Source organism: Rousettus aegyptiacus, unplaced genomic scaffold (assembly GCF_014176215.1).
Source record: "Rousettus aegyptiacus isolate mRouAeg1 unplaced genomic scaffold, mRouAeg1.p scaffold_m13_p_13, whole genome shotgun sequence".
NCBI lineage: Eukaryota > Metazoa > Chordata > Mammalia > Chiroptera > Pteropodidae > Rousettus > Rousettus aegyptiacus.
The window spans coordinates 46,224,749-46,250,298 of record NW_023416288.1 but is presented as its reverse complement, the minus strand read 5'-3'; the positions used below and the strand labels follow the sequence as shown (position 1 = coordinate 46,250,298).

General features: G+C 61.8%; 1 protein-coding gene and 1 non-coding gene across 3 annotated transcripts; both read right to left on the bottom strand.

Annotated features, from left to right (window-relative positions):
• Positions 1–661: 661 nt before the first annotated feature.
• MYO1G (myosin IG) lies at positions 662–16,708 on the bottom strand. 2 transcript variants are annotated; one of them, XM_016147883.2, is made up of 22 exons: positions 16,421–16,708; positions 14,918–15,126; positions 14,701–14,794; positions 13,848–14,013; positions 13,590–13,643; positions 12,985–13,080; positions 12,731–12,850; positions 11,969–12,178; positions 11,726–11,871; positions 11,213–11,327; positions 10,955–11,125; positions 10,722–10,792; positions 9,864–9,938; positions 9,579–9,711; positions 8,744–8,910; positions 8,229–8,436; positions 6,487–6,710; positions 5,849–5,993; positions 5,184–5,288; positions 4,917–5,030; positions 4,208–4,362; positions 662–4,120 (listed from the first exon to the last, which is right to left on the bottom strand). In XM_016147883.2, exons 1-22 carry the CDS (start codon positions 16,513–16,515, stop codon positions 3,964–3,966), a joined length of 3,030 nt encoding a protein of 1,009 aa, XP_016003369.1. In that variant the 5' UTR covers positions 16,516–16,708; the 3' UTR covers positions 662–3,963. The 2 variants fall into 2 exon arrangements, with proteins under 2 accessions (XP_016003369.1, XP_036086446.1); XM_036230553.1 differs by lacking the exons at positions 662–4,120; positions 4,208–4,362; positions 4,917–5,030; ... (2 more) ...; positions 6,487–6,710; positions 8,229–8,436 and having other exon boundaries at positions 8,799–8,910; positions 9,579–9,706.
• Positions 16,709–20,860: 4,152 nt separating this feature from the next.
• Positions 20,861–20,992, bottom strand: LOC118610879. Its single transcript, XR_004954136.1, has one exon. It is a non-coding gene; the product is annotated as a small nucleolar RNA SNORA9 (small nucleolar RNA).
• Positions 20,993–25,550: the final 4,558 nt, after the last annotated feature.

Genomic DNA, 25,550 nt, shown 5'->3' with positions numbered 1-25,550 from the left:
AGGCGGCGCGGCTCGCTGCACGAGGGGGTGCTGGGCGCATGCGTGCTGGAGTGGGCTCCGGGCCTCCCCTGGGAAAGTCTGTAGCTTCTGCAGGTTTGAATGCGGGGGAAGTCTGCCTGGAGGAGGTGGCCTCTGAGCTGGGCTTCCCCGTGGGTACCTTCCGAGGCGATGACCTGTCTTCCCTTGGGTTCAGGGTCATCAGACCTGAAAGTTTGCGGGGTGCCGATGAGGGTGAACAAGGAATTGACGCTGGCGGGGACAGCCCCGAGGACCATTTCCTAGGAGCTTTGGGATGGATCTATGGATGTACCCCCACCCCACCCCAGACCCTGGATGGCGCCAGGTGGTCGCCACGTGGAGAAGTCTCCATACGTGTGGGGTCCCACTGCTGCTCTGGGGGTGTACTTGGCACGGCCCCTTGGATGCAGGGACTGTGCAGCCTCCACTGTCCCCGCTGGGTTCTGCAGCCAGTGGGCCTGCCGTCTGCCACTGTGGTCCCATTGTAGCCACTCCCGAAGGGAAGGCCGGCAGGAGGCGAGGGGCCTGACAGACGCGAGAAGGGCGAGAGAGACCCACACAGTCTTATCAAGATCTGCGTAGGCGTCCCAGGGGTGGGCAGGGCTGGCGGGCTAGTGTCCCCCACACGCCCGCAGAGACTGGGCGTCCAGGCACCTCCGGGGCTGGACCAGGGCCTGGCAGTGATTCTGGAAAATGCGGGGTCCAGGGGAAGGTGCGGGCAGCCTCAGAGGTCCGTGCCCGCCGTCAGAGAGCCGCTGCGGGGGAGAAGTCACTTCCCGTTGTCTGCCGTAGTCTAGTGTTTCAGTGCGGCGAAGTGCTCACAGATTTTATGGAACCCTGTCATAGTTTCAAAGTTTTATGAGCATCATTTCTTGGCAGACAACTGCAATTCAAAACAAATTACTGTAAAAAAATAAATTACAGGATGACTCTTGAATAACCAAGAGAACTTTATGGTCTTGCTATAAAATTACGTTTGTGAAGTGGTTGGCATTCTGAAGGCCGAGGCCTGGCAGCCCCCAGGAGCTCGGTCTGGCCTGGCTTGCAGGTGCCATGGAGGCTCTCTCCATGTTCTAGACACTGAAGTTGATCCAGTAACTATGCAGTTAGGAGAGGCCCGAGCTCTCTCGGAGTCCCCCTAGCCCTCGCATGTCTGAACATGTGTCCCCTGAAGCTGGGAGGCTGTGATGCTCGGGGTCCATCCTGCGGGGACTTTGGAGGGAGGGAGCAGGCACGGAACTTCAGCAGAGCATGGAGAGGACCCAAGTGCTCCACGGAGGGGACAGTGGGCCTGGATTTGAGCCCCGTGTCCCTCACAGGGCTCAGCAGGCCCAGTGATCTTTGTCCTAATGTGAGGGAACGTGGGGTGCAGTAGACGTGTGCTGTGCAAATGGCCTCCACATCTCTTAGATACAACATCAATATCGTGATCCATGAGAGGAAAGATTGATGAGCTGGGCTTCACTAAATATAAAATTGCTCTGTGAAAGCCATTGTTGAGACAAAGAAAAGACAAGTCACAGATTAGGGAAAATATTTGCAAAACACATATCTGAGAGAGAAATTGTGTCCAGAACATACAAAGATCTGTTAAAATGACATTAAGAAAAAAAAAAAACCCTGAAAATGGGCCAAAGTCCTGCTCAAAAAAATATATATATATACAGGTGGTAAATAAGCACATGAAAAGATGCTCCACATCACACGTCACCAGGGAAACGCAAATCAGAACGATGAGATTCCACTAAATGCCTATTAAAATGGCCACAATCCGGAACGCTGACCACATCCGATGCTGGTGAGAACGTGGAGCAGCAAGAACTCACATCTGTTGCTGGGACCGAAAAATTTTTACGGCCACTTTGGTAGACACTTCGGCGATTTCTTACGCAAACCAATCATAACCTGAGCACACGTGATGGTTAACCTTACATGTCCATTTGACTGGCCTGAGGGAAGCCCAGATGATGTCCGGGCGTGTCTGTGAAGTCCACTGAAAGGGATCGGATTTGAATCTGTAGACTGAGTAAAGGCCGAGACCATGCCCAGCGTGGGCGGGCATCATCCCATCCACTGCGGGCCCCACAGACAAAGAGACAGAGGGAGGACAGATTCCTTCTCTCTGCTTGAGCTGGGACTTCCAACTTCTCTTCTCCTTGGTCTCCAGATTTTAAGGCCTTCGGACTCGGGCTGAATGACACCACCCGCTCCCCTGGTCTTCCAGCTTGCAGAGGGCACACCTCATGACTGTGAGTCGGTTCCTGTAATAACACCCCTCCTGTCTATCGATCATCCATTTATCTGTCATCTATCTATCTCTCTATCATCTAACATCTATCTGCTTATCTATCATCTGTCTATCTAATCTATCATCTACCTAATCTATCATCATCATCATCATCGATCATCATCTCAATAGATGCAGTAAAAGCATTGGATGAAATTCAACATTGTTTTATGATACAACACCTCAGCACAGTGAGGCTAGGGGGAACATACCTCGACATGATAAAGGCCGTATGTGACAAACCCATGACTAATATCAAACCCAATGGTGAAAAATTGGATGTTTTTCCTCCAAGACCAGGAGCCAGACGAGGGTGCCCCTCCCGCCACTTCTGTTCCACACAGTGCTGAAGTCCTAGCCACAGCAATCAGACAAGAGAAGAAAGAAAAGGCATCCAGATTGGGCAAGAGCACACCGTCGCTCCTTGCGGATGACATGATACTATATAAAGAAAACCCTAAAGAGTCCACCGGAAAACTAAGGTCATTCTTTTCTGCTAACAGATGTGGATTCTGCTGCGACCTCTCCACGTAGGACTGGCTCCTTCTCCAGACTGCGCTGGGGGGTAGGGAAGACATGCTGAAGACCCCAGTGTCAGGGTCCCCCATGTCAGGGCTCTCCGGGGCAGGAGATGGATGGAGGAGGTGGGAGGTGCCCCCATACCTCTGCACGGTGATGAGCCGAAGCCCCAGGAAGGTCTGAGCCCTTCCATGACACACCTGAAGCCACTCCAGCAGATGCAGGCCTCCCTCCACACCAAGAGGGTGCAGCCAAGCGAGGCTGCCCCTGAATGTAGGGAGCATGGGAAGAGGGTGGGAGCCCCTGAGAGCAGAGAGGCCGCCTGTGGGGAAGGAGAGAATGGGGGGACTGGGAGGGGCTGGGGACTGGAGGCTGGGGTGGGGCTTGGGGCTGTGGGCTGGGAGAGGCCGGGGGCTAGGGACTGGTGAGGAACCAAGGGTTGGGGGCTGGGGACTGGGGAGGAGCTGGGGGCTCTGCTGGCTAGGCAGTAGGCTGTGTCCACTCTGGCCTTTCTTCACTGGCTTCCTGAGAAGCCCCAGACACAGGGCTGGATCACAGACTGTGGGAGGCACTGGCTGCTCCCCTCAGAGGTGGGCTTCCTAGGGCCCAGGATGCCTACACCTAGCACGGACGGGCAGCAGCTGGGGCCGCATGTGCCTGCAGCCAGCGGGCAGGGCTGCTCTGTGCCCCCAGTGTGTGTGCTGGGACCCCCAGCCTCCCTAGTGGCCCAGTAGGAACAAGACCAGGAGTCCAGGAGGAGGGGAAAAAGGTCTCCGCTGTGGCACCATTTCAATCCCTCATGGGGTGGGGGCGGCCTGGGGAGGAAACACAGTGTCCCCTCAGACCAGGGCTCCACCTCCCACAGTCCCTAGGCTGGGCCCCACTAGACTGGCCCCCAGACTGCCTCCTCCAGTTTGAGTCACCCTGCAGGAATCAGCAGAGGACGCTGGGGTGACATTTGCCAAGTTGGCATGGTGGTGGCGGCAGATGTCCGCCCAGACACAAGGCCACTCGGGGACAGGCACAACAGTGTTTATTGCCCGGCACTGGGATGGGGGGACCTGTGGCCGGGGATCGGCCGGGCAGCGGCACCCTCGCTTCCATGGGGCTGAGTCTTTGTTGCAGCTGGACAGGCGGGCTCAGCAGCTGGGCCACAGGAGGGTGAAGGTGCCCCGGCGGCAGCGGAAGTCCGGCTCGGGCTGCTCCGCTGTGGGCTCCACCGACACCAGGCGCCGGGCACCGCGCTGGCTCAGGGGGATGGAGTCGGACACGCGGACCTCCAGGGCACGACCCTCCCTGAAGCGGGCAGGAGGAAGGTCAGGCGCCAGGGTGGTGGGGGGGGGTCGGGTGGCCTGGGGACCCGCAGCTGCCCTCCTGACTCACCCCTGGTAGTGCGCAGCCAGCACGCCCACCAGCTCCCCAACGCGGTTGTCCAGCGGCGGCTGTGAGCGGTGCAGACACACCACCAGGTCGTCCTGGCCCCGCGCATGCAGCACCACCAGCTGGTCCCGCCCACTGGTCACGCTCAGTCCTGTCACCTGATGGGGGTCAGAGTCAGGGGGCGGCAGGCCCTCTTCCCAACTCTGTACCCCAGCCCCGCACCCCAGCAGGACCCGGCCTCTCTGAGCCCCTGCCTGGGCTCCACCGTCTGTCCCTCTGCCACGGAATGTTCCAGACGCACAGGTCTGTGGCGCTGGAGCACCAGAATGTGCTATTGTGTCTGTGGAGCTGACCTTCCATATTTCTGTTCTTTTCATTCCGTCTGAGCCGCCACACGGGTCACAGCTACAGACCAGATGCCCTGCCCCCTTGGACAGTCATAGGGACCTAGCCCGGACCCTGCTCCCGGAGGTCCTCACCCTGGGAGCTGCGGTTCCAGGCACCAGCGCGCCACACAGCTGGGTGGCGGTCTGGGCCCCTGTGGCCCGCCCCGGTTTGGGGAGAGGGCGGAGCGGGAGGTGAAGAGCGCCTGTGCCCGCGGGGAGCCAAGCAGGCTTCAGCCCAGGGAGGGTGGGGTGCGGCCATGCGGAACGAAGGCTGTTCTAGAAAGTTCTGGCCATCCCGGGCAGGCAGAAGGGCCCCGCGAGCTCACCGCGTCCAGAGGCACGGCGCGCATCACCCGGTACTGCCGCCGGGGCTCCAGCTTGTACAGGTGCCGGTCGGTGAGCAGCAGCGCGCGGTCCCGTCTCTTGTTGAAGCGGTTCACCTGCGCGACAGGCGCTCTCGGGAGTCACGCGCCGCCGGGGTGCCCTGCTCCCCGGCCCGCTTTCTCCCTGCCTGGTGACCACTTCCGAAGTCCCAGGAGCAGCTGTGACACCTCCAGGCCGGGCTCGGCCTGGGACCCGCGCCCCCCTCTCACCTTTCGGACGTGGCTGGAGAAGAGCACGGCCCCGAAGCCGTCCTTGTCCCGAAGCGTCCTCAGGCGCTCGGCGAACAGGCCGGAGGCGGTGGGGTTGTCCGCGGCCTGAACACAGGGCAGGCAGCTTGGGACGGGGCCTTGGGCCACGCTCGATCAACAGCCGCTCTCGGCTCTTGGCTCCCGGCACAGCCCCCTGCGCCTCGGGAAACCGAGTCGGCGGAGCACCGTCCTCCATGGTCACCCGCCACACGGGGTTCGCGGGGCGCCTGGCGCAGACCCGGGGTCCACGGTTCTAGGCATGGGGCTCTGCCCGCCCACCGGCCCGCGCACTCGGCTCCTGCACGCCACGCCCACCGGGGCCAGCCCCGCCCCCTGAGCCTGCATCTCTTGCAGACCAGGGACAGCTCCCGGACCGGACCCGTCCACATGAGGGCTGGGGTGTCATGGCTGGGGGGCCGGATGGGAGCTGACTTGAAAGGGGATTTGTGTCTGAGAACAGGGGGTTGGACTCTACCTGAAAAGGGGGACCTGTACCTGAGAAGAGGGGTGGGCCTGAGAACAGGGGCAGGGGCGTGGGCACGGGGGGAGGAGGAGATGCTCCCTCAGCCCAGGCCTCGGCCTTGAGCCCCTCTGCGACGCCCAGCCCCAGCAGCCCCCACGCTCACCAAGGACAGGTAGTCACGGGCCCAGGCCCGCCGGCAGCCCCAGTCCGGCCGCAGCTCCTGCAGCGCCCCCATGGCAGCCACCTTGGCTTTGATCTGCGCCATGTCCGAAGGGGGGATGTTCTTTACCAGTTGCCGGGCCCGCCACCTGGAGAGGGACAGGCGCTCAGCTGGGCCCTGTGTAGCCCTCGCCTGCCCCACCTCTGGTCCTGCGCCCCAGAACACACTTTAAAGCCCTGTCACGCCCCTTCCCCCACCGGAGAAGGCCAGGCCCGTCAGCCTGGCACTGGCTGCCCTCCCCCGAGCACGCTGGCTGATCCGTGCCCCTCCCCTTGGAAGACGATTCCACCTTCGAAGCCCAGCTCAGAGGCAGTTTCCCCACCCCCTTCCTCCGCCCACTGGGGTCCGCTGCAGGCCTGTGCCCCTCCGAATGCCCAGCAGGGTGCTGGGGACAGCAGGGGGCTCTGCCACTGACTGGGGCATGGGAAGCCAGCTAATGGGCACAGCCACCCGCCCCTTTGCTGATTATTAGATGAGGCTGGTGTGTTTCCAGCCAGCACCGAGGCGTTCAGGTGACCGGGTCCAGGTGTTCGGGACCACTATCTGAGTAGGGAAGGCGGGGGCCGGCCTGGGGCAGGTACCTGGAGAAGAGCATTTGGCAGGTGTCCTGGAAGGGCTGCAGCACGGCGGGGGGTGGCGGCCAGACGAGGTCGCGGCCATAGAGTGGGGGCTGCCTCGCAGCCTGGAACCGCCGATGCAGCTCTGCCAGGTGGGCGCGCACCTTGTGCCTCCTGAACCAGCGCATGATGGTGTAGACGGCCCGCAGTCGCCGGCAGCGCCACCTCGCGAGCGTGCCTCGCCATGCCTGGGGGCCCGCCAGGGCGGACACTGGGTCAGGCGCGGCCAGGCCCCGCCGCGCCCCGCCTCCCTCAGCCTGACCCCGCCCCCTGGGCGCCCGCTCGCCTCTTTCTTGAAAATGCCGACTCTTCTCTGGGAAACCCACGTGCCCTGCTCACTGCCAGCGGGCGCTGGGCGCGGCAGACCTGCCCCTGGCTCCCTGGCCGGGGGTTGGTTCCACAGCGCCGCCCTGCCAGAGCTTCTGCCCAGCTCCTGGGAAAGCCGTGCTCCTGATCCAGGCCTTTTAAAGTGAGCCCCTTGCACAGTGGGGACTCCCCAGTGCCCCGGGAGAAAGTATGTGACAACAGCGCTGGGGGCAGATGCAGCCCATACTCCATGAGGGACAACTGCCCACTGTCTGCCTGGAGTCTGACCTGGCCGTGACCTCAGATGGAGGGGCGCCCCGAGGATGCAACCATCACGAGCCACACCAGAAACCCTCACAAAGTAGGCAGCCCGGCGGACCCACAGGTTAAAATAGATTTAGGCAACGTCTCGTGGACCGCAACGTCCAGACAGGAGACGGAGGGTGAAGCGTGGATACCACGGAAGACGGCGTGACAGCGCCGGGTCAGCACGGAGCTTCTCGGCCCGTTGCTGTGGTAACGGCGCTTCATGTTCTCAGAAACAACCCCTACGTGTCGGAGGAGGCGACAGGGGCAACAAGCACATGCCGTGTGTCACCGCTGGGTTTTTAAAGATGTAACGGGTGACTGTGACAGACTCGTGGCGAATGGAAGGCGGCCGCACGCCGGCTGCTCAGGCGTGTGGCCATCGGAGCCAGGCGTCCGGGATGTGCTCACAAAGGGGGCGCCCTTGTTCATACCGCACGTCTGCTGAAGTATTTAGGGGTGTCACTGCTTCGTGCAGTTCAGGGAAAATGCAAGCATCTGTCTGTGCATGCGGAGGGAGACAAGGCCGGAGAGGCGGGGAGACAGACGGCGGGGCGCACGTGACCGCGGCGCCGGGCGGGCAGTAACCAGCACCCGAAGCTCTCGGTTTGTCTGTGGGTTTGAAATGTTGAAAATAAAAGTCTGTGTGGAGAGACAGAAACACAGTGAAATGATCTGCTCAGAATAACCGGGACGGAGGTGCAGGCATCTACACGACGCCATCCTGGTCGGGAGGTGACATGGTGGGCGCTGGGCAGGAGTGCGGGAATTTTGTTCACCATTCTGCACTTTCCTCTAGGTCCGAAATCTTTCAGAATACGTAGGACAAAAGAAGGAAAAGAGGAAGAAAGGAAGGCAGGAAGCTCGACACCGGAAACTCTTGCTTTGCGCCCCGGAGTCCATCTGGGCCTGAAGTAGGTGGCCGCAGGACCGAGGTGACCTGAACCACATCCACACTTTTTGCTTAAGTCAGTTTCCTGTGAGCGAGCGGGGACCCCTGAGACACTTGGAAGCGCGCCCCACGTGCGCATGCGCATCCCGCACCCGGCTGGCGCACCCCCCACCCCCACCCCGCGGTGCGCGCCCGGCCGCACCTTCTGCAGCAGCAGCACAATGATGGGGATGAGGCGTGCGCGACTCTGCTCCAGCGTGACCAGCGTCTGCGGCGAGCGGATGAAGAGCTTGCTGTGGCCAAAGGCCACATCCCCCTGCAGCCCATGCTGCTCCAGAAGGGCGCTCACAGCCGCGCGGTCGGAGCCCAGTAGGTGGTTGGGCCACGTGTACTCACAGGTCATCTTGTACCTGTCACCGCAGGACAGGGCAGTGGGCGTCAGGCCTTTGGGAGGGGAGGTGTGAGGAGCCTCCACCCACATGGCCCCCTAAACCCCTTCATGCCACTCAACCCTTAGCCCGGCCCACCGCACCCCACCTAGGCCACACCCCGTCGTCTGTCACCAAGGGGCCTCCCGTTAACCCGTGATCACACCGCGCGGCTCCCACGTGCCTCCGTGGGTGTCCGAGAAGTTGCTTTCAGGACCCCCTGCGTGCCCCTCGCCCCTGGGACGCCACAAGGGGACACGGCCCACTGGGATAAGGGACCCCGCCGTACCTGAGCAGGAATCGAGGGTAGGGCTGGCGGGAGGCAAAGCCGGCCCTGCGGACCCTCACGTTCTCCAGCAGTCCCAGATATGCGACCTGGTGGCGACAGTGACCCTCGTCCAGCTTCGCGGCCACCTTGTCCTCGTTGGGCTTGATACAGCGCACATAGAAGGGCTCCTGGGGGACAGAGGACTCTTGGGAGGCCAGCGTCGCAGCTGTGAGGCCGCCCGGCAGGGGAAGCAGGCAAGCTCAGGTGCGCCTCCGGTCCCTCCCTAGCCGCCATTCACTTGGGGAAAGAGACCCGTGAGGTGGGAAGGGGAGGCCGGGGGGCCGAGGGCGGGCCAGGGTGAGACAAGGGCGCAAGGCGATGGTGGCTAGACCCTGGCAGGGCGGGAGGAGGCCCACAGCAGCAGGGAGCCAGCTGGGCCGGAGGCCACCTCCTCGGCCCTCCCTCTCCAGTCTCTGGATGGTCTGCTCTTAGGCCTGCGTGGTGTCCCCCTGCTCCCTCCTCTGACTCTGGGCCCGAGCTCCTCAAGAAACTAGTGCCGCTCTGCCATCCCTGTGGCCCCAGATCAGAAGGCGACCCCAGCTCCTGGCAGGGCTCCGGCTGGGCCAACCAAGCTCCAAACAGGGTCTCCTGCGCCTGGCCCCAGTGGGCTGTGGAGGCCAGTGTCTGATCCAATGTGACCACGACCTGCATGGGCTCCCCGCTGGACCGGGGCTCAGCAGACGCACAACCCCTCTCCACATGATGTGCACAGGCAGTAGGGGCCTGACTGGATGCCCAGGCACAGACAGAAGGATCTGGAAGGACCCAGGTGGAGCCCAGGGGCGGGGGGTGGTACCTTAGAGGCCAGGTTTTCCACCAGGGCCACCATGGAGTTCTTGAAGAGTGTGCCGGCTGTCAGGGGGCGCTTGGTCACCTCCGTGATGTCCTGCTGCCCATCTGGCCACATAGCCCGTAGGGTGGGGTCTGTGCTGTGGACACAAACTGTATGCCCAGCCGCCCTCAGGGAGGGCAGCCCCCACCCCAGCTGGGCCATTCGTAAGCTTCCTAGCCATACGGGGTATGGAGGGGCTTGCGCCTGAGCTGCTGAGGGCCCTGCCAGCCCGAGCCTCAGGCCACCCACCTGTTGTACAGCAGCCGCTTGAAGTCCTGGAAGAGGGCGTCCCTGTTCTTGTCCATGAAACCCTGCACCGAGTACCTGCGGGCGGTGGCAGGCGTGAGGGCCGCGCGGCCCCTGGCACCCAGCCACTGCATCCCCACAGGCCGGCCTCCTCACTGTCCCGGCCGTGAAGCCAGCGGCCCTGCCCACTGAGTCCTGGTCTGGTGCACATGACTGTGTGGCCCAGGGGCGAGTGACTGAAGCTCTCTGTGCCTAGCAGACGTCGCGTGCGCATGCTCAGCGCAGTGCTGACACGCCAAGGCGCCGGGACCCCCCTGACCCATGAAGGCCCAGGGCCGCGTTCCCGGCCCACGTGCGTCCCACACGGCTCAGAGCACAGGACTGGGCGTCCGGCTGCACCGACTACTCTAGCTCTCCGTGTGAGGGACATGAGGTACGTGTGCCTCTCTGTGAGTCACCTCGAATCTGCTCTGGGATGAGGCTAGACACATATTAATAATAATAATTGTGTGGCCTAAGGACAGGGGCTGGGGGGCTGGGGGCTGGGGGTGGGGAGGTGGGGTCAGAAATGCAGCTCTGGGGGGGGGCGGCCCCTCCCCCACCTCTCCTTGGTGCTGACCTGCACCTCACGGGAGGAACCAACCCTGGGCCCAGAGCAGAGGCCCCACCTGGCAGCATGGGGTGGAACCCGGGGGGGGGGGGGGGGGGGCGGGGGGGGCATTTTGTAAAGCTCCCCAGTAGACTCTGTGATGTGGCCAAGGCTGAGACCCACTATGTCCAAAGCCTGTGGTGAACGTTTTTTAGGATCTTAAACAGAAGTGGGCAGAGGGAGCACAGAAGGTGGGGGGGGGGGAGCCTCACGTGACGTCCCCTGCATAGTGCTTGATCCGAAAGTCTCGGCCAAACTCCATGGTCTTGTCTGTGGGGCAGAGCTGTAGGGGGGATGGGGACAGGCCAGGGTCAGGCGCCGAAGGGAGGGGGTGGACACTCCTGCCAAGGAGGCGTCCAGTCCCCAGTCCCCACAGAGACGGGCTGTGTGGCGCCTGTGGGCATGTGCCAGGCAGGGGCCAGCCGGACGCGGCGGCGGAGCGCACCTGGCGGCTGGTGTAGTGTGCGTGGTGGCGGTGGTGCGTGTCCAGGGTCTGCAGGAAGATGCGGTCGGTGATGGTGCCCGCGGAGCTGCAGGCCTCGTCCAGCACGGCCAGGATGCCCCGGTGGGGCCGCTCCACCAGGTCCACGATGGTGGCGTTGTTGAAGTATTCCACCTGCGGCAGAAGGAGCGGTGGCTCCAGCCCCGGGGCCCGCCCCCGCCCCGCCCCGCCCCCCAGGCCCAGGTGCCGGGCGGCGCTCACGCTCTGCCAGGCGATGCCCTCCCGCTCGTACTCCTCCTGCTCCTGCTTCAGGATGAGCTGGATGAACAGCTGCTGCAGCTTCTCGTTGCAGTAGTTGATGCAGAACTGCTCGAAGCTGGGGGTGGGAGGCCCGTCAGCGCCCACCCGCCGCTGGCCGCGGGCTTCACGCCATGTGCAGTGAGGGCAGCGCGGCAGCCTCGCCCGCAAAAGCCGATCTGCCCTCTGGCGCCAGGCCCCCAGGGGCCTCACCGTGGGGTGCCTCCTGCCACTCAGGCCTCTCCTCTGCCCCAGCTTGTGTACCCATGGAAAGGGGAAGTGAGCCGGGGTTTGGCGTCCCTGGGCTCCACTGGACGGGTGATACCACTGAGGCAACTCGGGACAGGAGCCTGGGGTCAGGGACCAGCTAGGACAGACACCAGACATCCGGCTTCCTGGCCTAGCCAAGCTCCTCGGGACCGAGGCGGCCCCAGAGGTTGGCGGACAGAGCTTCGGGAGTGGTGGCTGCCCACACACCTGTTGACAGGGAACACTTCGAAGCCGTAGATGTCTAGCACGCCGATGACCGTGTCCTTGCCGTCCCTCCGGGGGTCCCGGTCACGAGTTTCCATGACACCGTTGATCCGGTTCACCACCCACTCAAACAGCCGCTGGTACACTGCCTGGGAGGAGGCCAGGCTGCTTAAGGCTGCCTCCGGCCTTGCTTCCTCCAGGAAGGCCTCCCAGATCTCCCCCCATACTGCCTTCCCTATGCGGTACCTTGGCACAGGCGTCCCGGGCGTAGCTGGCCTCAGCTGCAGTGTGGCCCTTCTCAATGACTTCCCTGCCTCCCGAGGCCACAGTGCGAGCCAGCAAGCAGCGCAAAACCATATCCCGGGGTGTGGCCGTCAGCTGGGCCACGTGGTCTACCAGCACCTCCTCGGCCACAGCCAGGCCCCCCTCCTCCTTCTCCACAAACTCGATGTTTCCCTGGTGATGGGGACCAGGCGGAGATCAGGCTCAGGTGTCAGAAAAGCCTGCGCCCCTTTTCCCCTGAAGGAGGAAGGAAAGGCAGGGCCCCAGCCAGCGATGTGGGAGGGGCCTGGAGCAGCCAGAGCCTGCCCCACAGAAGGGCACCAGGATGTCCCCCAGTGTCCTCTCCGACAGCTACGCACCCCCCACTCCCGGCGGCACCTCACAGAGAAGGGAGGCTCAGAGGCCCTGGGTCTCCTGCCCAAAGCCACGCAGGTCGTGAGTGACAGAAGCAAGAGGCAGGCCTGCTGATGCGGGGCTTGCTGACCCCAATTGCCCTGCCTGGCAACCGCGAGCCCATCTTCCAGACGCGGACCGGGCACCTCACAGGCCTGACCAGCCACGTTCTGGGCTTGGTCTCCAGGAAACCCACAGCACAAGCGGCTTGGCTTCAGGAGAAGCAGGAGTGGCCAGCTGGGGTGGCTGGGCTGTCAGAGGCCAGCCACCTCCTCCACGGGTGGGTGCGGACAGCATGCGGGCCGTGACCCCCAGCCGCGCAGCCAGGCTCACCAGGTGTAGTATGGCAGCCAGTATCCGGTGCACGGAGCGCACCTCCTCGGTTCGGAAGCCGATCACCTGCATGGCCTCCATCACCGCCTGGTAGTGGCTCCTCTCATCACTGTCCGAGGTCTGAGGGAGAAAGGGCTCATCAACCCAGGGAGCTCTGAATCCTGCACCCGTTCCCATGCTAAGCCCTGACTCCCGGACCCGAATGCCTGTTGAGTCGGGCCGTGCTGGGCACGTGGAGCCCTGCGCCTACTCACACTGAGCCCCGCTCCCTGGCGGGTGAAACTGTACAGGGAGGGGCTTCTCTGCAGGTGCATCTCGCGCAGCTCTGAGTCCTCGCAGCCCCGCAGCACCTGGAGACACACCTCTCAGTCAGGCCCCGCCCACACACCCACGCCCTTCTGCTGTCCCGGACTCAGCGAACCGCCGAGTTCAGTGACGGTGTGGATGCTGCCCGCTTCAGCAGTCGGAGTTGACACCCACTGAGTCCAGGAAGGAACCACTCAGTGTCAGACACAGTGTGGACGCCACACGCACACAGGAGCTCCCGCCTCGGTGGTCTGACGTGGTTATCCACAGCAGGTGTCCTGGGAGAACCCCATTCGGTGGGTCAGGATGATGCAGACCCACCGTGTCTAGAGTGAACTCACCTCAGGGGTGAGTGTGTCCCAGAAGACCCCACCTTGGTGGGTCTCGTTCAGTGTAGACACCACCAATGTCCACTTAGAAACCCGGGCAGGATCAGACAGGGTGTAGACATGGCCTTGTCCCTGGAGACCCGCCCCCCAGTGAGGGCGGTGCAGCGAGGGGGTGGGGAAATGGGCTCTGGGCGGAGCCTGCCTCACCTGCTTGCCTTGCTCACCTGGTAGAAGGCATGGAAGTTCCTTTCGCCCACGTGTTGCTTGAGGACCCGAGACTGAGGAGAGAGGAGCAGCTGGACCCGTGCTCGGGCAGCGGGACCCTCCCTTAAGGGACTTACCACAGAACCCCAGGGAGCCCCGCCCTGCGAACCTGGGCTATCAGAGAAGGTCTGGTCCCTCCCCCAGGACCCAGGCCTGGGAGGCCAGCGTGGTTGGGTAGCTCCGTCCCACCCCGCCCCCAGGGAGGCCTCGCAGCCCACCTTCTCCAGCAGGTAGCTGTGGATGTGCCCCCCCACGGGGTCGCCTTTGAAGTCGAAGTTGATGTCCATGTATTTGCCGAAGCGGCTGGAGTTGTGGTTGCGGTTGGTGCGGGCATTCCCGAAGGCCTCCAGCACGCAGGTGGACTTGAGCAGCACGTTCTTGACCCTGATGGAGCACGGGGTGGGGCTGTGAGACCTGGTGCTGGGGACTGTGCCCCAGTCCAGCATCCCCGCCTGAGCCTCACCCTGCACTGCCCTTTGCAAGCTGTAGACTGGCCCTTCACCCTGAGACGCTGGGAGAGGCACCTGCCAGCTGCCCGTGCTGGGTGGGGTCACCTCCCCCCCACCAGACCAGCTGCAGCCTGCAGTGAGGACATGGCTGTAGACACATTCTGCCATGGGCCTCCAGCTGCGGGGGAGCAGCTGCTGGCCATGTGGGCTCAACACCTTCTGCCCCCTTGAACCCCACCTCACCCCACATTGCCAGGAAGCTCAGGCTCCCACACAGGAAGCCGCTCCCTCAGGCCCGCCATGAGCGCGGGTGAGCCGCCCACAGCCCTGATTTCCGGTTCCGGCCTGCACCCCCGACACCTGGCCTAGCACCCTGGGCCGTCCTGAGCAGCTGGCCAACCTCTTTCTCCACTTCTGTCCCGTGCCCTGTGACTGGCCCAGCCCATGTCTATCAGCCCTCTGTGCCTCACCTTTCTGTCCCCAGTGGCAGGGCGCCCCTGAGCTGGGCCTCTCCTGGCCTCAGCTGAGAGGTCCTGGGTGTGGGGTACCAGGAGCCTTCCTGACAGACAGCCCCCGGAGCTTGGCCCGAGCTGGGCTCGGTCACAGCCCTGCCTGCCCTCACCTCTCCACCTCGGCCCTCTGGCTCGGGTTGGTGACAGCCGCGATGTACTGCATGATGTGCTTGCTGGCTTCCGTCTTCCCCGCCCCGCTCTCCCCTGCGGGACAGCTGGACAGTCAGAATGAGTGGCTGGTCCCCCTTGCCCAGCCCCTGTGCCCACCGCCCCTGGTGCTGCAGCCACCTCCCATCATGGACAAATTAGGGCGCAGGCCGGTGGTACCTGAGATCACAATGCAGGTGTCCCTGGACCTGCGCTTCATCGCTCTGTAGGCGGCGTTGGCCACGGCGTACAGGTGGGGTGGCCTCTCGTAAAGCTCGCGGCCCTGGTACCTGGCGATGGCCTCAGGCCCGTAGAGGGGCAGCTCCTGGTAGGGGTTCACGGACACCAGCACCTCTCCGATGTAGGTGTAGATCCGCCCCTTCTCAAACCTGGCACGGGCAGGCCCAGTCCTCAGCACTCAGGGCCGCGGGGCACACACCCAGGTGCTGGATGGTGGGCCCATGCAGGAGACCCTAGCCCACCCATCCGGGGCTGAGCGAGGAGGGGGAGGGTGGGCCTGAGTCTTCACCCACCGCAGCACAGTATTGGGGTCCACACTGCTCTCCCTGGGGTCCTGACATCACAGGAGTCATGATGCCCATTTTATGAGGGGACCCACTCACCCAGGACACACAGGGCAATGCAGAACACGCAGGTGGGGTGGGTGGGGGAGGGCCTGGGAGAAGAAAGGGGCTGGGCGGCAGAAGGAGGGGCCTTGGCAGTTTCCGGTCTCAAGGTTTGGGCGGGACCCAGAGGAGAAGGGGACCCCGCCCAGCCGCACCCAGATTGCAGGGCCTGGAGGGGTGCCAGGAGGGCCTAGGGCTACAGCAACGGCCACAGCCCCACAGCCCCTCCTGACTCCTCGGCCCTCCACTCAGTGCCTGTGTCCCCCCTCCCTGGGAGCTGGCTGGCCTGCTCCCCGGGGCATCTGGGACCTGCCTCCCCTGGAGCCCATCTGAGTTCCTCTTCCTCAGCTGCCTCTGACACGGGAGCTCCCTGGCAGCCCCTCTACACCCTCTTAACTGCCACCTGGGACTCATGCGGAGACCGTCTCCCATCTGTAGGCTGTGTGGCCTGGGGCTCAGTGTCCAAAGTCAGAGTAAAGATGGTGATAACTGGCTCTAAGCTGGTTTATAAGAATGAGGTGGAGTTACGCTTAGCTCTGTGCCACATAACTGCTCGCCTCTGTCCCTGACTCCAACGATCTGCTTAGCGTGGCTCCCTTCTGCTTCCCCTGGGTGTCCAGGGACAAAGCCGGCTCCTGGCAGCCACCCCATGTCACCCTGACCCCCAGCGCCTCCCCGCCCTCTGCCCTCCTCCACGGGAAATCAGGCCCCATGTCACTCTGCCAGCTGCACTGTGCAGCCCCCACGAGTCCCCCCAGAGTCTCAGCTTTCCCGTGTCCCTCGGGGTCCCCAGGGCTCAGGAGGGCCCCATGAGTGAGATGGAGCATGCCCCTGGTCCGGGTGCCAGGCAGGAGGGGCCAGCAGGCCCTGGTTGCATGGGAGACAGGGGTCTGAGAGTCCACCCCAGCAGTGACCGGCTGCCCTGGCCCCGAGGGGACCATCCTGCCTGCCCCACCACGTCCCTCTGTGGTCACCCAGACTGTGGTCGGTGACCATGTATGCAGTCTCCTCCCACCCACTGAATACCAGGGAGAAGGGGCCAGGGCCCAGGGCCCACCTGAGCTTCAGGTTCTCCATGAAGTCTTCCATGGTCACTTGGTCCAAAAGCACGAAGTCCGGCTTGCCGCACTGGGGCCCTTCCTCGTCCTCCATCCTGCCAGTGGGGTGCCCCAGGCCAGGTGGCCCGACAGACCTTCCTGTGCAGAGGGTGGAGGGAGCAGGCCCGGCCCTCTGCCCACAGCCCTTGCTGCCGCCTCCCGGCGAGCCGTGAAGTAGGAAGTGGGTTCTGGCCCCGGGGAGGGGCGGACCCCCCACTCGAGGCTCCCCCTGCAGGGCCTCTGACCCCTGCTTCCTGGTCCCCAGCCTAACGGATGCTGCTCCGGAGGGCTCCTGCTCCCTTTGAAGCCCCACCCTCTGCGACCTCTGAGTCCACCCCCCATCTCAGCATCGGAACCAGTCCCCAGCCTTCTGCGTGGAGTCGCCTGCCACATCACAGGGACAGGTTTCGTGACGTGACCGCGGCTGCTCCCTCGGTGTCTGTCATTCTCAGGCCTTGGCAGTAGGTGGGTTTTAGGGCAGGTACACTGTACCTGCATAAAGTGAGAAAATGCCACATGCAGGCAGGTGTCTGGGGCAGGGGCCTAGGCAGTGACAGTTCTCAAGGCGTGGAGACCTGGCCAGGATGGAAAGATTAGAGCCAGCTTCACGCAGGCCCACCATAGGGTCAGTGTCCAGATTCACCCTGCCATAATTTGGAGTCCGCTTCCTTCCCACAGGTGCTGGGGTCCACCTGCCTGTCCCTTCAGTAGTAAGGACCAAGTACAGTGCCAGGAGCCCTACCCTCTGGTTCTGGGACCAGGCAGCACCTTTAGAAGTGGCTCAAGTTTGTCTCCAACAGCAACCCTTGACCATGGGCGTCCTATCCTCCGGGTGAGTGGCCCTCTCCCATCCCTACCCTCAGCCGGAGCCCAGAGGGCTGCCCAAATTTGAGTCACCCACGTGCCGCTGCCTTTGGGATTTGTACTCAGAAAGCTAGTTTAGCAATTCTTTTCCAATCAACTCACGTTTTAAGCTCTGAAATAACTGACATGCCAGTTACAGGTATTTTTCCCCAAAACATCTGTAACAGCATTCTCAATTAAGCTGTCAAGTACTCCAAGCGCCAGATGAAACCTGTCACCTCCCATGAGGAGTGGCTTTAGCTCCAGCTGGGGGCTCTTGGGGAAAACCCCCGGGGAGTCCCACTCCCAAGCTCTGGACAGCACCTCCCGCCCCCCAGGGCTGGTGCTCTTGCAGGGCTTTCCACAGTGGCGCAGCAGAGTATCTGGGAGTTTCGCTTCCCCAAAACTCGGGGCCAACCATCTGGGTGGGAGAACGTGACAGGGAGGACCGGGCTGTCCCAGTCAAACTTCAGGACACTGAAATCTGAACTTTGTAACTTTTTCACGAGTCACAATGTAATTTTCTTTGGGTTTTTTCACCATGAAAACCTCATGACCGCTGGCAGGTTGGGGACTGGCCCACACTGTGACCTTGAGCCTAAGCAGCTCTCCACTCGGCACCTCGTTCATCTCACGTGGCTGGGATGGCACACAAGTCCTTGGTCTGGCTGGACCTCGGGGCCCACCAGTCAGCCTTGGCCTTGTCCCTGGCCGAACAAGTGGTGGCTCTATCAGCAGAGTCTGCCAGCTGCGGCACAGCGCAGGGAGGGGAACAGGTGGGTGGGTGAGGGGCCACTGAGGGCTGAGTCAGCCAGTGTCCTCTCCTCTCCAACAGGTCAGTTTCAAGTCACCCCTGCCTGCCAGCCGCTGACCTTCACAGCACATGCTCAAGCTTTTTGGCTCCTCTGCACGACTGTACTGGGGTTTGCATGTAAGGTCCCCCCCCTTCCAGAGGCACAGGGAGGAAGCTGCAGCTGAGGCCACCTCCCACTGTCTGCCTGCAGGGGTCAGGAGGCTCCCCTCCGCCTTCCGCCCAAGCCTCAGGGTGTGGCTGCCCTGACTCAACAAACTGAATGTGAAAGTGGCCAGTCGGCTGGCCCCCGGCCACTGCTGACATCAGGCTGGGTGGGTTCACTGGTGGGTGTGACTAGGTCTTTTTCAAAGGAAACAGATTATGTGGGTGCACGACTCAGACTGAGAACATCAGTTTGCACTTGGGTGGCAGTACTTGGGAGTATGCCCGGGTATGAGGACCGGCCGCAGCCCCAAATCTGACCCGCACCCGTGAGGACAAGGGTGTGCCTGGGGCCCCCTCCCCATTGTGTCTAGCATGGAAAGAAGCAGGCCGGACCGAAGCATGTGTTTAAAATTCTGTTTATTCGATGTCCCTTGTTTCTCGTTCAGATTTCAGAGGGGCCTGGGTCCTGATGCACAGCCAGGATCCTTGTTTCTGAAGCAGACGACACGGCATCCAAACCTGCGGCCAGAGGATGTCTCTCAGATACGCACACTGGGGCCCTGAGCCGCCCACAGCCAGCCAGGAGCCAGGAGTTCCCAATTCCTCCTAGGAGGGAATGGAGGGCTGAACCTCTCACAGAAGTGAGGCACAAAGGCCTGGGTTCAAATCCTGCTGCACCCTCACCAGATGCATCAGGGCGGGTGAGCCACACCTCACAGCACCTAGTTCCTCATCTGTGAAAAAGAGGAAGCTGGCAACACTCGGAGACTGGATGTGAAAATAAGTATGTGGCCAGGGACTGTGATAAATGGCAATGGCCATGAGCAGCAGCAGCAGGACCTGGGTTCCCGCTTCTGGCCCCCTGTGCATTAAGCGGCCGGAGACTCTGCCACAGCAGGCGCCACCCTTTCCAGGCAGACACACCACCGCCCTAGGATCCCGGGGGAGAAGGCGATCAGAGGCCTGACACAGAACTGGGGCCCCAGGAGCCCTGGCAGCAGACAACTGTCCACAAAATGGTTTCTTGAACTTCAAGTCAATTACCCTTTCTGGGACTCGATCACCTGACCTGCAATATGGGAAGGTCCAGACAAGGAGATGGTTTAGAATGAACTCCAGAGCCGAGGGACTCATGGAAAATTAACTTATAAAGAAGTGAGTGACGGACTGGGCAGACCCTGCGCACGCTCACCAGTGGGATCCATGGACTGGCCCAGCGGCCGTGGGTTGGACAGATGGCCTTTCAGGCCTCTTCCAGCTCTGACATCCTGGGGGTTCTGGGGCTGAAACACAGGCAGGGGAACCAAGTATCATGTGCTGGGGGCGGGTGCCTGCCAGAAACCATGAAGGGTCTGACACCCCCACCCCCAACAAGGTAGCCCCCCAGGTTCATGGATGCTGGTAGGGACTCAAGATTCCTTGATTACAAAGATAGCTAAGGATTCACATCAGCAGAGGTCAGAGCACCAGCCCCGATTCCTACAGGGTGACGCGAGGTGACGCAGAAGGCAGCGCACAAGCAGTGGGGGCTACAGGGGAGGCACCCTGCGGGCAGGAAGGCCAGGGCGTCATCTACAGTGGGCGGCGGGCCCTGGAGGGAGGGCGACCTCGTACACCCCCGCGCCACCTGTCACCCGAAGAACCCTGAAAGGCAGTCTGGGCCCAGGGCTGCGGAAACACGAGACTCACAGGAAAAGGTGTGTCCGCTGACGGCAGCCCGCGGGGGCCAGGGTCTTCAGCGTCTGCACCTGGACTGGAGGGGGAACCGAGTCCGCTGGAAGCTTCGACCTGCAAGGAAGGAGGTGTGGTGTGACCCCGCCATGCTCAGGAGCACAGCTGTGCTGCCCTGCCCGCACCCACCACCCTTTGCGTCCTGGCCCAACCCTGACTGCACCCCACAGCCCATACACCAAGGCAAGGCCAAGGGCACCCCCTCCAACCCGACCCGTCCTCCTGGTCTGGCATCTGGGGAAAGGGCAGACTGCAGGGCTGGAGGGGCCTGGCGCCCACCCCGACCCGTTGGTGTCCGGCTGGGCAACCCTGGACAGACTCTCATCTGTACTGGACCCCAGAGCCCCTCGCGGTGGTCCTCAGAGACTCAGACTGCGCGAAGAACCAAGAATTTGGCATGAGAGTTTTGAAGCGCTAGTGCTCTCCTCTGCCACGAGGTTTCCTTGTGCAGACGGCGGCACGAGGCTCAGTGCTCCTGGAACCTCGCCTCCAGCTCCTCAGCCTGGCCTGCCGCTAACTGGATTCACTCAGGACATCTGTCCCGCAGGCCAGGGCTCGCCCCTACTCACTGGCCCCTGCAGCTGGCCCACCTCCACCCTCCCCGCGCCCTCTGAGCTTCATTTTCAACTGCTGTAAGGCTTTTCTTCACAGGATATAGCAAAACGAAATCTGCAACAAGCCTGGAACATAGCCAACACCGGCAAAAACGCGGCTGTTTTATAATCTGCACCAATTGCCAAATGTGGCTACTGAGCACCTGAAATGTGGGAGCTACGGATGAAAAACTAACCTTAAAATTTACCATATATGGTAAGTGGTTACCACGTCAGATATAGTGCCCAGCACACCAGACACGGAAGGCGGCAGCAAATGTCTGAAATTTCTATAACCTTGCTCTGGATGCAGCAGGGCAAGGCCTCAAACCATTTCATAATGTTCTTGCAAGCACTGTAGGAATGCACGGGGTCACCGCAGACCCAAGCACGCTGGAGGCTTGCAGCCCACTTTCCTCCAAGCCCCTGGCCCTGGGCAGAGCACCGGGCTCGCCCGGAAGCCCTGGGGAGAAGATCGCGGGGTTCGATTAGCCCACGTGGGTTTCTTCCAGAAGCCCAAGACAGACAACCGGCAGGTGGCAGAAAGGGAGGCACTCCAGACACACCCCTTCTGGCTGGGGAGGGGGGCTTGTGAGAGGCACCCCACCAAGCAGATGCGACAACAGCAGCTAACTGCACCCCTGTGACCCTGCCACTCCAGCGCAGAGCTCCCTAAACTTACCGGACCCCAGGAATACCCGTATCACCACGTCCCTGCACAAAGCGGCCTTCTCTTCCGTCCTCTCACAGCTCGGAGAAGACGTCGGGGCCACAGGCAGGACAGAAGGCGGTGCGGTGAGGCCCGGGGAAATAAGGCGGAGGGCGCAGCGGGCCCAGGGCGAGGAGGCGGCACTCGGCCGGGACGCGCGCGGCGGGGAGCCCCTCCCGCGCCCCCATTCTCCAGCGCGCCCCCGCGCCCGCAGGCCGCACGTGTCCTCCGAGCGCGGCCCGCAGAGCCCGGCGGGTCACCCCTCCCGCGGCGCCGCGGGGGCCCACGACGTTCGCCCGGCCCCTGGCGACCGCGGGCCGCGCCTGCGACCCTAGATGGCCTTGGATGCAGACGACAGCCAGGCGCGGACCGCGGCAGAACGGCCGCGCCGCGCCGCGCCCCGCCCGCCGCGCGACTGCGTCATCACGCAGCACGCCGGAGGCCGCCCGCGGCGTCACGTGGCCGCCGCCCGCCCGCGCGCGGGAGGTGACGTCACGCGGGCGCCGGGCGCGCCCCGGAACGCGGCCGCCGTCGTCCGGGTGAGGACCTGAGCGCAAGCCCGAGGCTCGCCTGGGAACCCGGGCGGGGACGGGGCCCGGGACGGCGGGGAAGTGCGCCCTGTGAGGGACGGAGCCCGCGGCGGCCCGGCAGTGGCCCCGCAGGAAAAGGGGCGCTGGTCCTCTGTGTTCCAGCTAGGGCAAGGCCCCCCAGCCCCAGTGCTTTCAGAAGTTCAGTGTCTGCCCTAGTCACGTGAACGCGAACCCCTCGTGGCTAAATAAGCCCGCGGCCCGCCTCACTACCCAGGAGAGCGCCTGCGAGCCCTCACTTCGACCCCCCCCCCCCCGGGGTTCTGGGAGGTTAAGGGCCCCAACTTGTCACCTGACTCCAAGCTGCACAGCCTACCTAGTGGGATGGGTTGTGCCCACTTAGCTGTATGAGAGACCGGGGTTTCCAGCCGGTTGATGCGCATCGCGTTCTGATTTAGTGCTTATTCAGTGACAAAGCTGTTCTCTGCCTCTGCGGAGAGGTTTCCTGCGTCGGGAGGTGGTTTTGTTCTTAATTCCATTTCTGTACTTAGGCCAGGAGAGCGCATTAGGCGGTACTGAGCCTGGAAAGGGCGGGGTTCGTTGGAGACAAGTATTACAGGGTTGTAGACTGTCCTTAGAAGGGCGCACGTTGGCACTCGAATATCCGGCGCGGAAGGCGGGAGCGTGTTCTGTCAGTAAAGAAACGCAGAGCGAGGCTCAGCATTTTGTGTGCAGTGCTCAGCGAATCCCTCTTGGCCCTTCACAGTCCAAAAATCCCGCTGTGTCATTAAGTTTCATGAGACAGGGTGGGAATAGTACTTCCAGACGCCACCGAGGAAAGTAACGCGTCCCTGGAAGAGGCCAGGTGGCTTGCTCAGGGTCTCAGAAGGCAGAGCTCGATGCAGATCGTTGTAGCTCAGAACTCACTGCTCTTTCCCTTCTGCCATTTGCCATGAGGTAGTCGGCGAGAACCAGGCAGGTCAAGGAGGGCCAGTGAATGGGTGAGGGCGTGGGTGGCTCTGAGACTGAAAAGGTGGGCCCTGCCAGGACTGCAAGAGAGGAGCTTTTTTTCTAAGAAACCAACAAAATTAACTAGAGAGGAGAAGATGCTCCAGGTAATAAGAAAGGATGCCAGAACCTTAAGAAGCACGGAATTGCAGCCCAATTCCATTATGCTAGGAGGCCGCGTGAGAGCGGCACGAGGGGGACCTGTCCGCGGCGTCTTACGTCAGAATACTGGAAAGAACTCTGTCCGAAACTGCATCTCAGGAGAGTAATTAGGACGGAAAGGAAAACTTGGGCTTGTGTACTGGGGGATGAGGCAGAGGCATCCCAGGGGGCATGAGCAGCCTGGTGGGAGTCAGCCTAGCAGCAGTCTGAGATAACGGGAAGCTGCCAGTTGCTGCCTGGCCCGTTCCCCTGCTCCTGCCTCCCTTAGATGGTGACAGGGGCGTGTTTTGTTCTAATGAGGTGACTCTGGGTGGCTCCTGGAAGGGGGCTGGGCCCCAGAAAGACCTAGCTGGAATTGGAAGCATGGAACTCTCAGCCCTGCCCCTGTCCTCCAGACAGGAAAGAGGGGCTGGAAGTGGATCACGACTATGCGTTGGAGCCCCCGGAACAGTCGTGGGGTTCTGAGAACTTCCAGGTTGTGGGGAGGGCCCAGAAGCTCTGTGTCCCTTCCCCATACCTTACCCTGGGCATTCTCCACCTGCATGTTTGCCTGATCCTTTATCACACACACCCTTTTATGACAAACAGGTAAACAGTAAGTAAACTCTCTTCCTGAGTTCTGTGAGTCACTCTAGCAAATTAATGGTAACTAAGGAGGAATTGGTAGAAACCTCTGATTGACAGCCTGTTGGTCCAAAGCACAAGTGACAACCTGGACTTGCGCGGGCATCTGAAGGGGGTGGGAGCAGTCTTGCAGGACTGAGCCCTTAACCTGTGGGGTCTGATGCATCCTCTGGGTAGATAGTGTCAGAACTGAGGCACAGTGTAGGACATCCAGCTGATGTCGCAGACATCTCCACACATCTGGGTCAGACTGTTGTGAGTGAGGTAGGGGGTGGGAGAATAAAGAAAAAACACAGGAGTAGTGAATTTTCCCTAAAACACAGGTTAAGGGACGTTTTGGTAGTGGAGTGGTAGGATAGAAATGCACATTAGTGGCAGGTCTCAAGTACTAGGCCTCTGTTCTGTGAGCGAGGGCGCGGGAAGAATACTACCAAATCATAACATCGTTTTGTCTGTAGATGCGGCAAGCGAAATTGTTGTGGAAGGTAGATGGAAAAGTTGTTTTCCGCGCCTCTGCTTTGTGTGCCAAAGGGACTGCAGCGGCAAACAGCTTTGAGGAGTGCCAGAGACCCACTATTTCTTTGGTGTCTGTATCAGACAGGGTCCAGTTGGGAGACAGAAACACAGTCCATGAAGGGTTTAATGTAAATGATTAGTAACTGTGATGGGATTTGGTAGTAAAAGTAAAGAGCATTCTGAAAGGTCAAGAACGGTAGGTGTGAGCAGCTACTACTCCGAGGGTTGAGAGCAAGTTCCAGGGAGAACCTCCCATCCCAGCGCTGAGGTGCAGACAGTTGGAGAGAGCACAGCTACGGCTCACGGATGTCACAGAAGTGTTGGCAGAACTTGTTGGAAGTCCACCCTTAGAGTGCAGGGAAAGCTGGTCATGAGGTGTCTTGCAAAAGTGCTGGAACAGAAAGCTTCCTGGGGCGGTGCTGGAGGCCTCTGCTGGCGGCCCCCACTGTGGAGCCAGGTGCCTGGAAGCCTCTGTCCTGCAGGTGCCAGCTGGCCCCTTCCCCTGGGAAAGCTTTACCCTGGGCCACCTGATAGAGAGGAGGGCTAAGGCGCCCAGCTCCACCCCGCAGAGCAGAAATGAGGGAGTGCTGGGCTGAGGGACAAGATACTGACAGCTGGCATAGGGTCCCTTACTTAACAGCACCACTGGAGGCAAACTGGTTTGTATCGATTTCCGCTGCAGCTGCACTGCAAGGTTCTTACTAGCAGCTCGGTTTAGTGGCAAAATAACAGGCCTCCTGCTGCTGACTCGTTTGCACTGTGCTTTTGGGCAACCCCCCCACCCCTGGACCTCATCTGTAAAAGGTGGCAGTGATCCTAGGTGACTGTTCAGCTCCATTTTATTCTGATAGGGTCTGAACTCATTAGTTTGCAAACTCGGGAGCTTCCTGGGTGTAATCTGAAACTGGCCCCCTACATGGAGGGCAGGGAGACACTGAGGAAAGAGGCAGACCAACCAGATTGGTAGGTGGCCGGTTTAATCAGCAAAGGAACTAATAAACGACCGCAAGAATAGATCTTCGCACGCACCCAGCCCAGGCTGTGCCTTTGGGGCAGCTTCTAGCCTGGGGACGACGTGTGGAACATGCATTCCAAGGACAGGGGAGGGGCGAGGAGCCTCCCATTTCCTGGTGCAGCCTGAGGGTCAGCCCGCGGTCCCGTCTTCTCAATGGCCTCCTCCAACAGCACGTCGGCGGTTGCATTTCCGCCTTCCTGAGAGGTCTAAGGACTGCTGGCACCGGAACTGAGGAAGTCCTAGGGCAGGGCTTAGGGTCCTGGGCGTGAAGGGGCAGACGGGAAAGGGAAAGGGCGAGGCCACGCCCCCGCCCCGTTCCCTATAGGCCCCTCCTTCCCGACGGCCCCGCCCCTTCCCCTAGGCCCTGCTCCCACCTTCCTGTTAGCCCCGCCCCTCCGGCGTGC

Coding starts and splice junctions, on each gene's coding strand:
- MYO1G (XM_016147883.2), bottom strand. CDS start 16,515: ATGGAGGACGAGGAAGGGCCCCAGTGCGGCAAGCCGGACTTCGTGCTT. Junction 9,712..9,863: donor AAGCGGCTGCTGTACAACAG/GTGGGTGGCCTG, acceptor TTGTGTCCACAG/CACAGACCCCACCCTACGGG. Junction 6,711..8,228: donor TTGTGCTGCTGCTGCAGAAG/GTGCGGCCGGGC, acceptor GCGGGCCCCCAG/GCATGGCGAGGCACGCTCGC.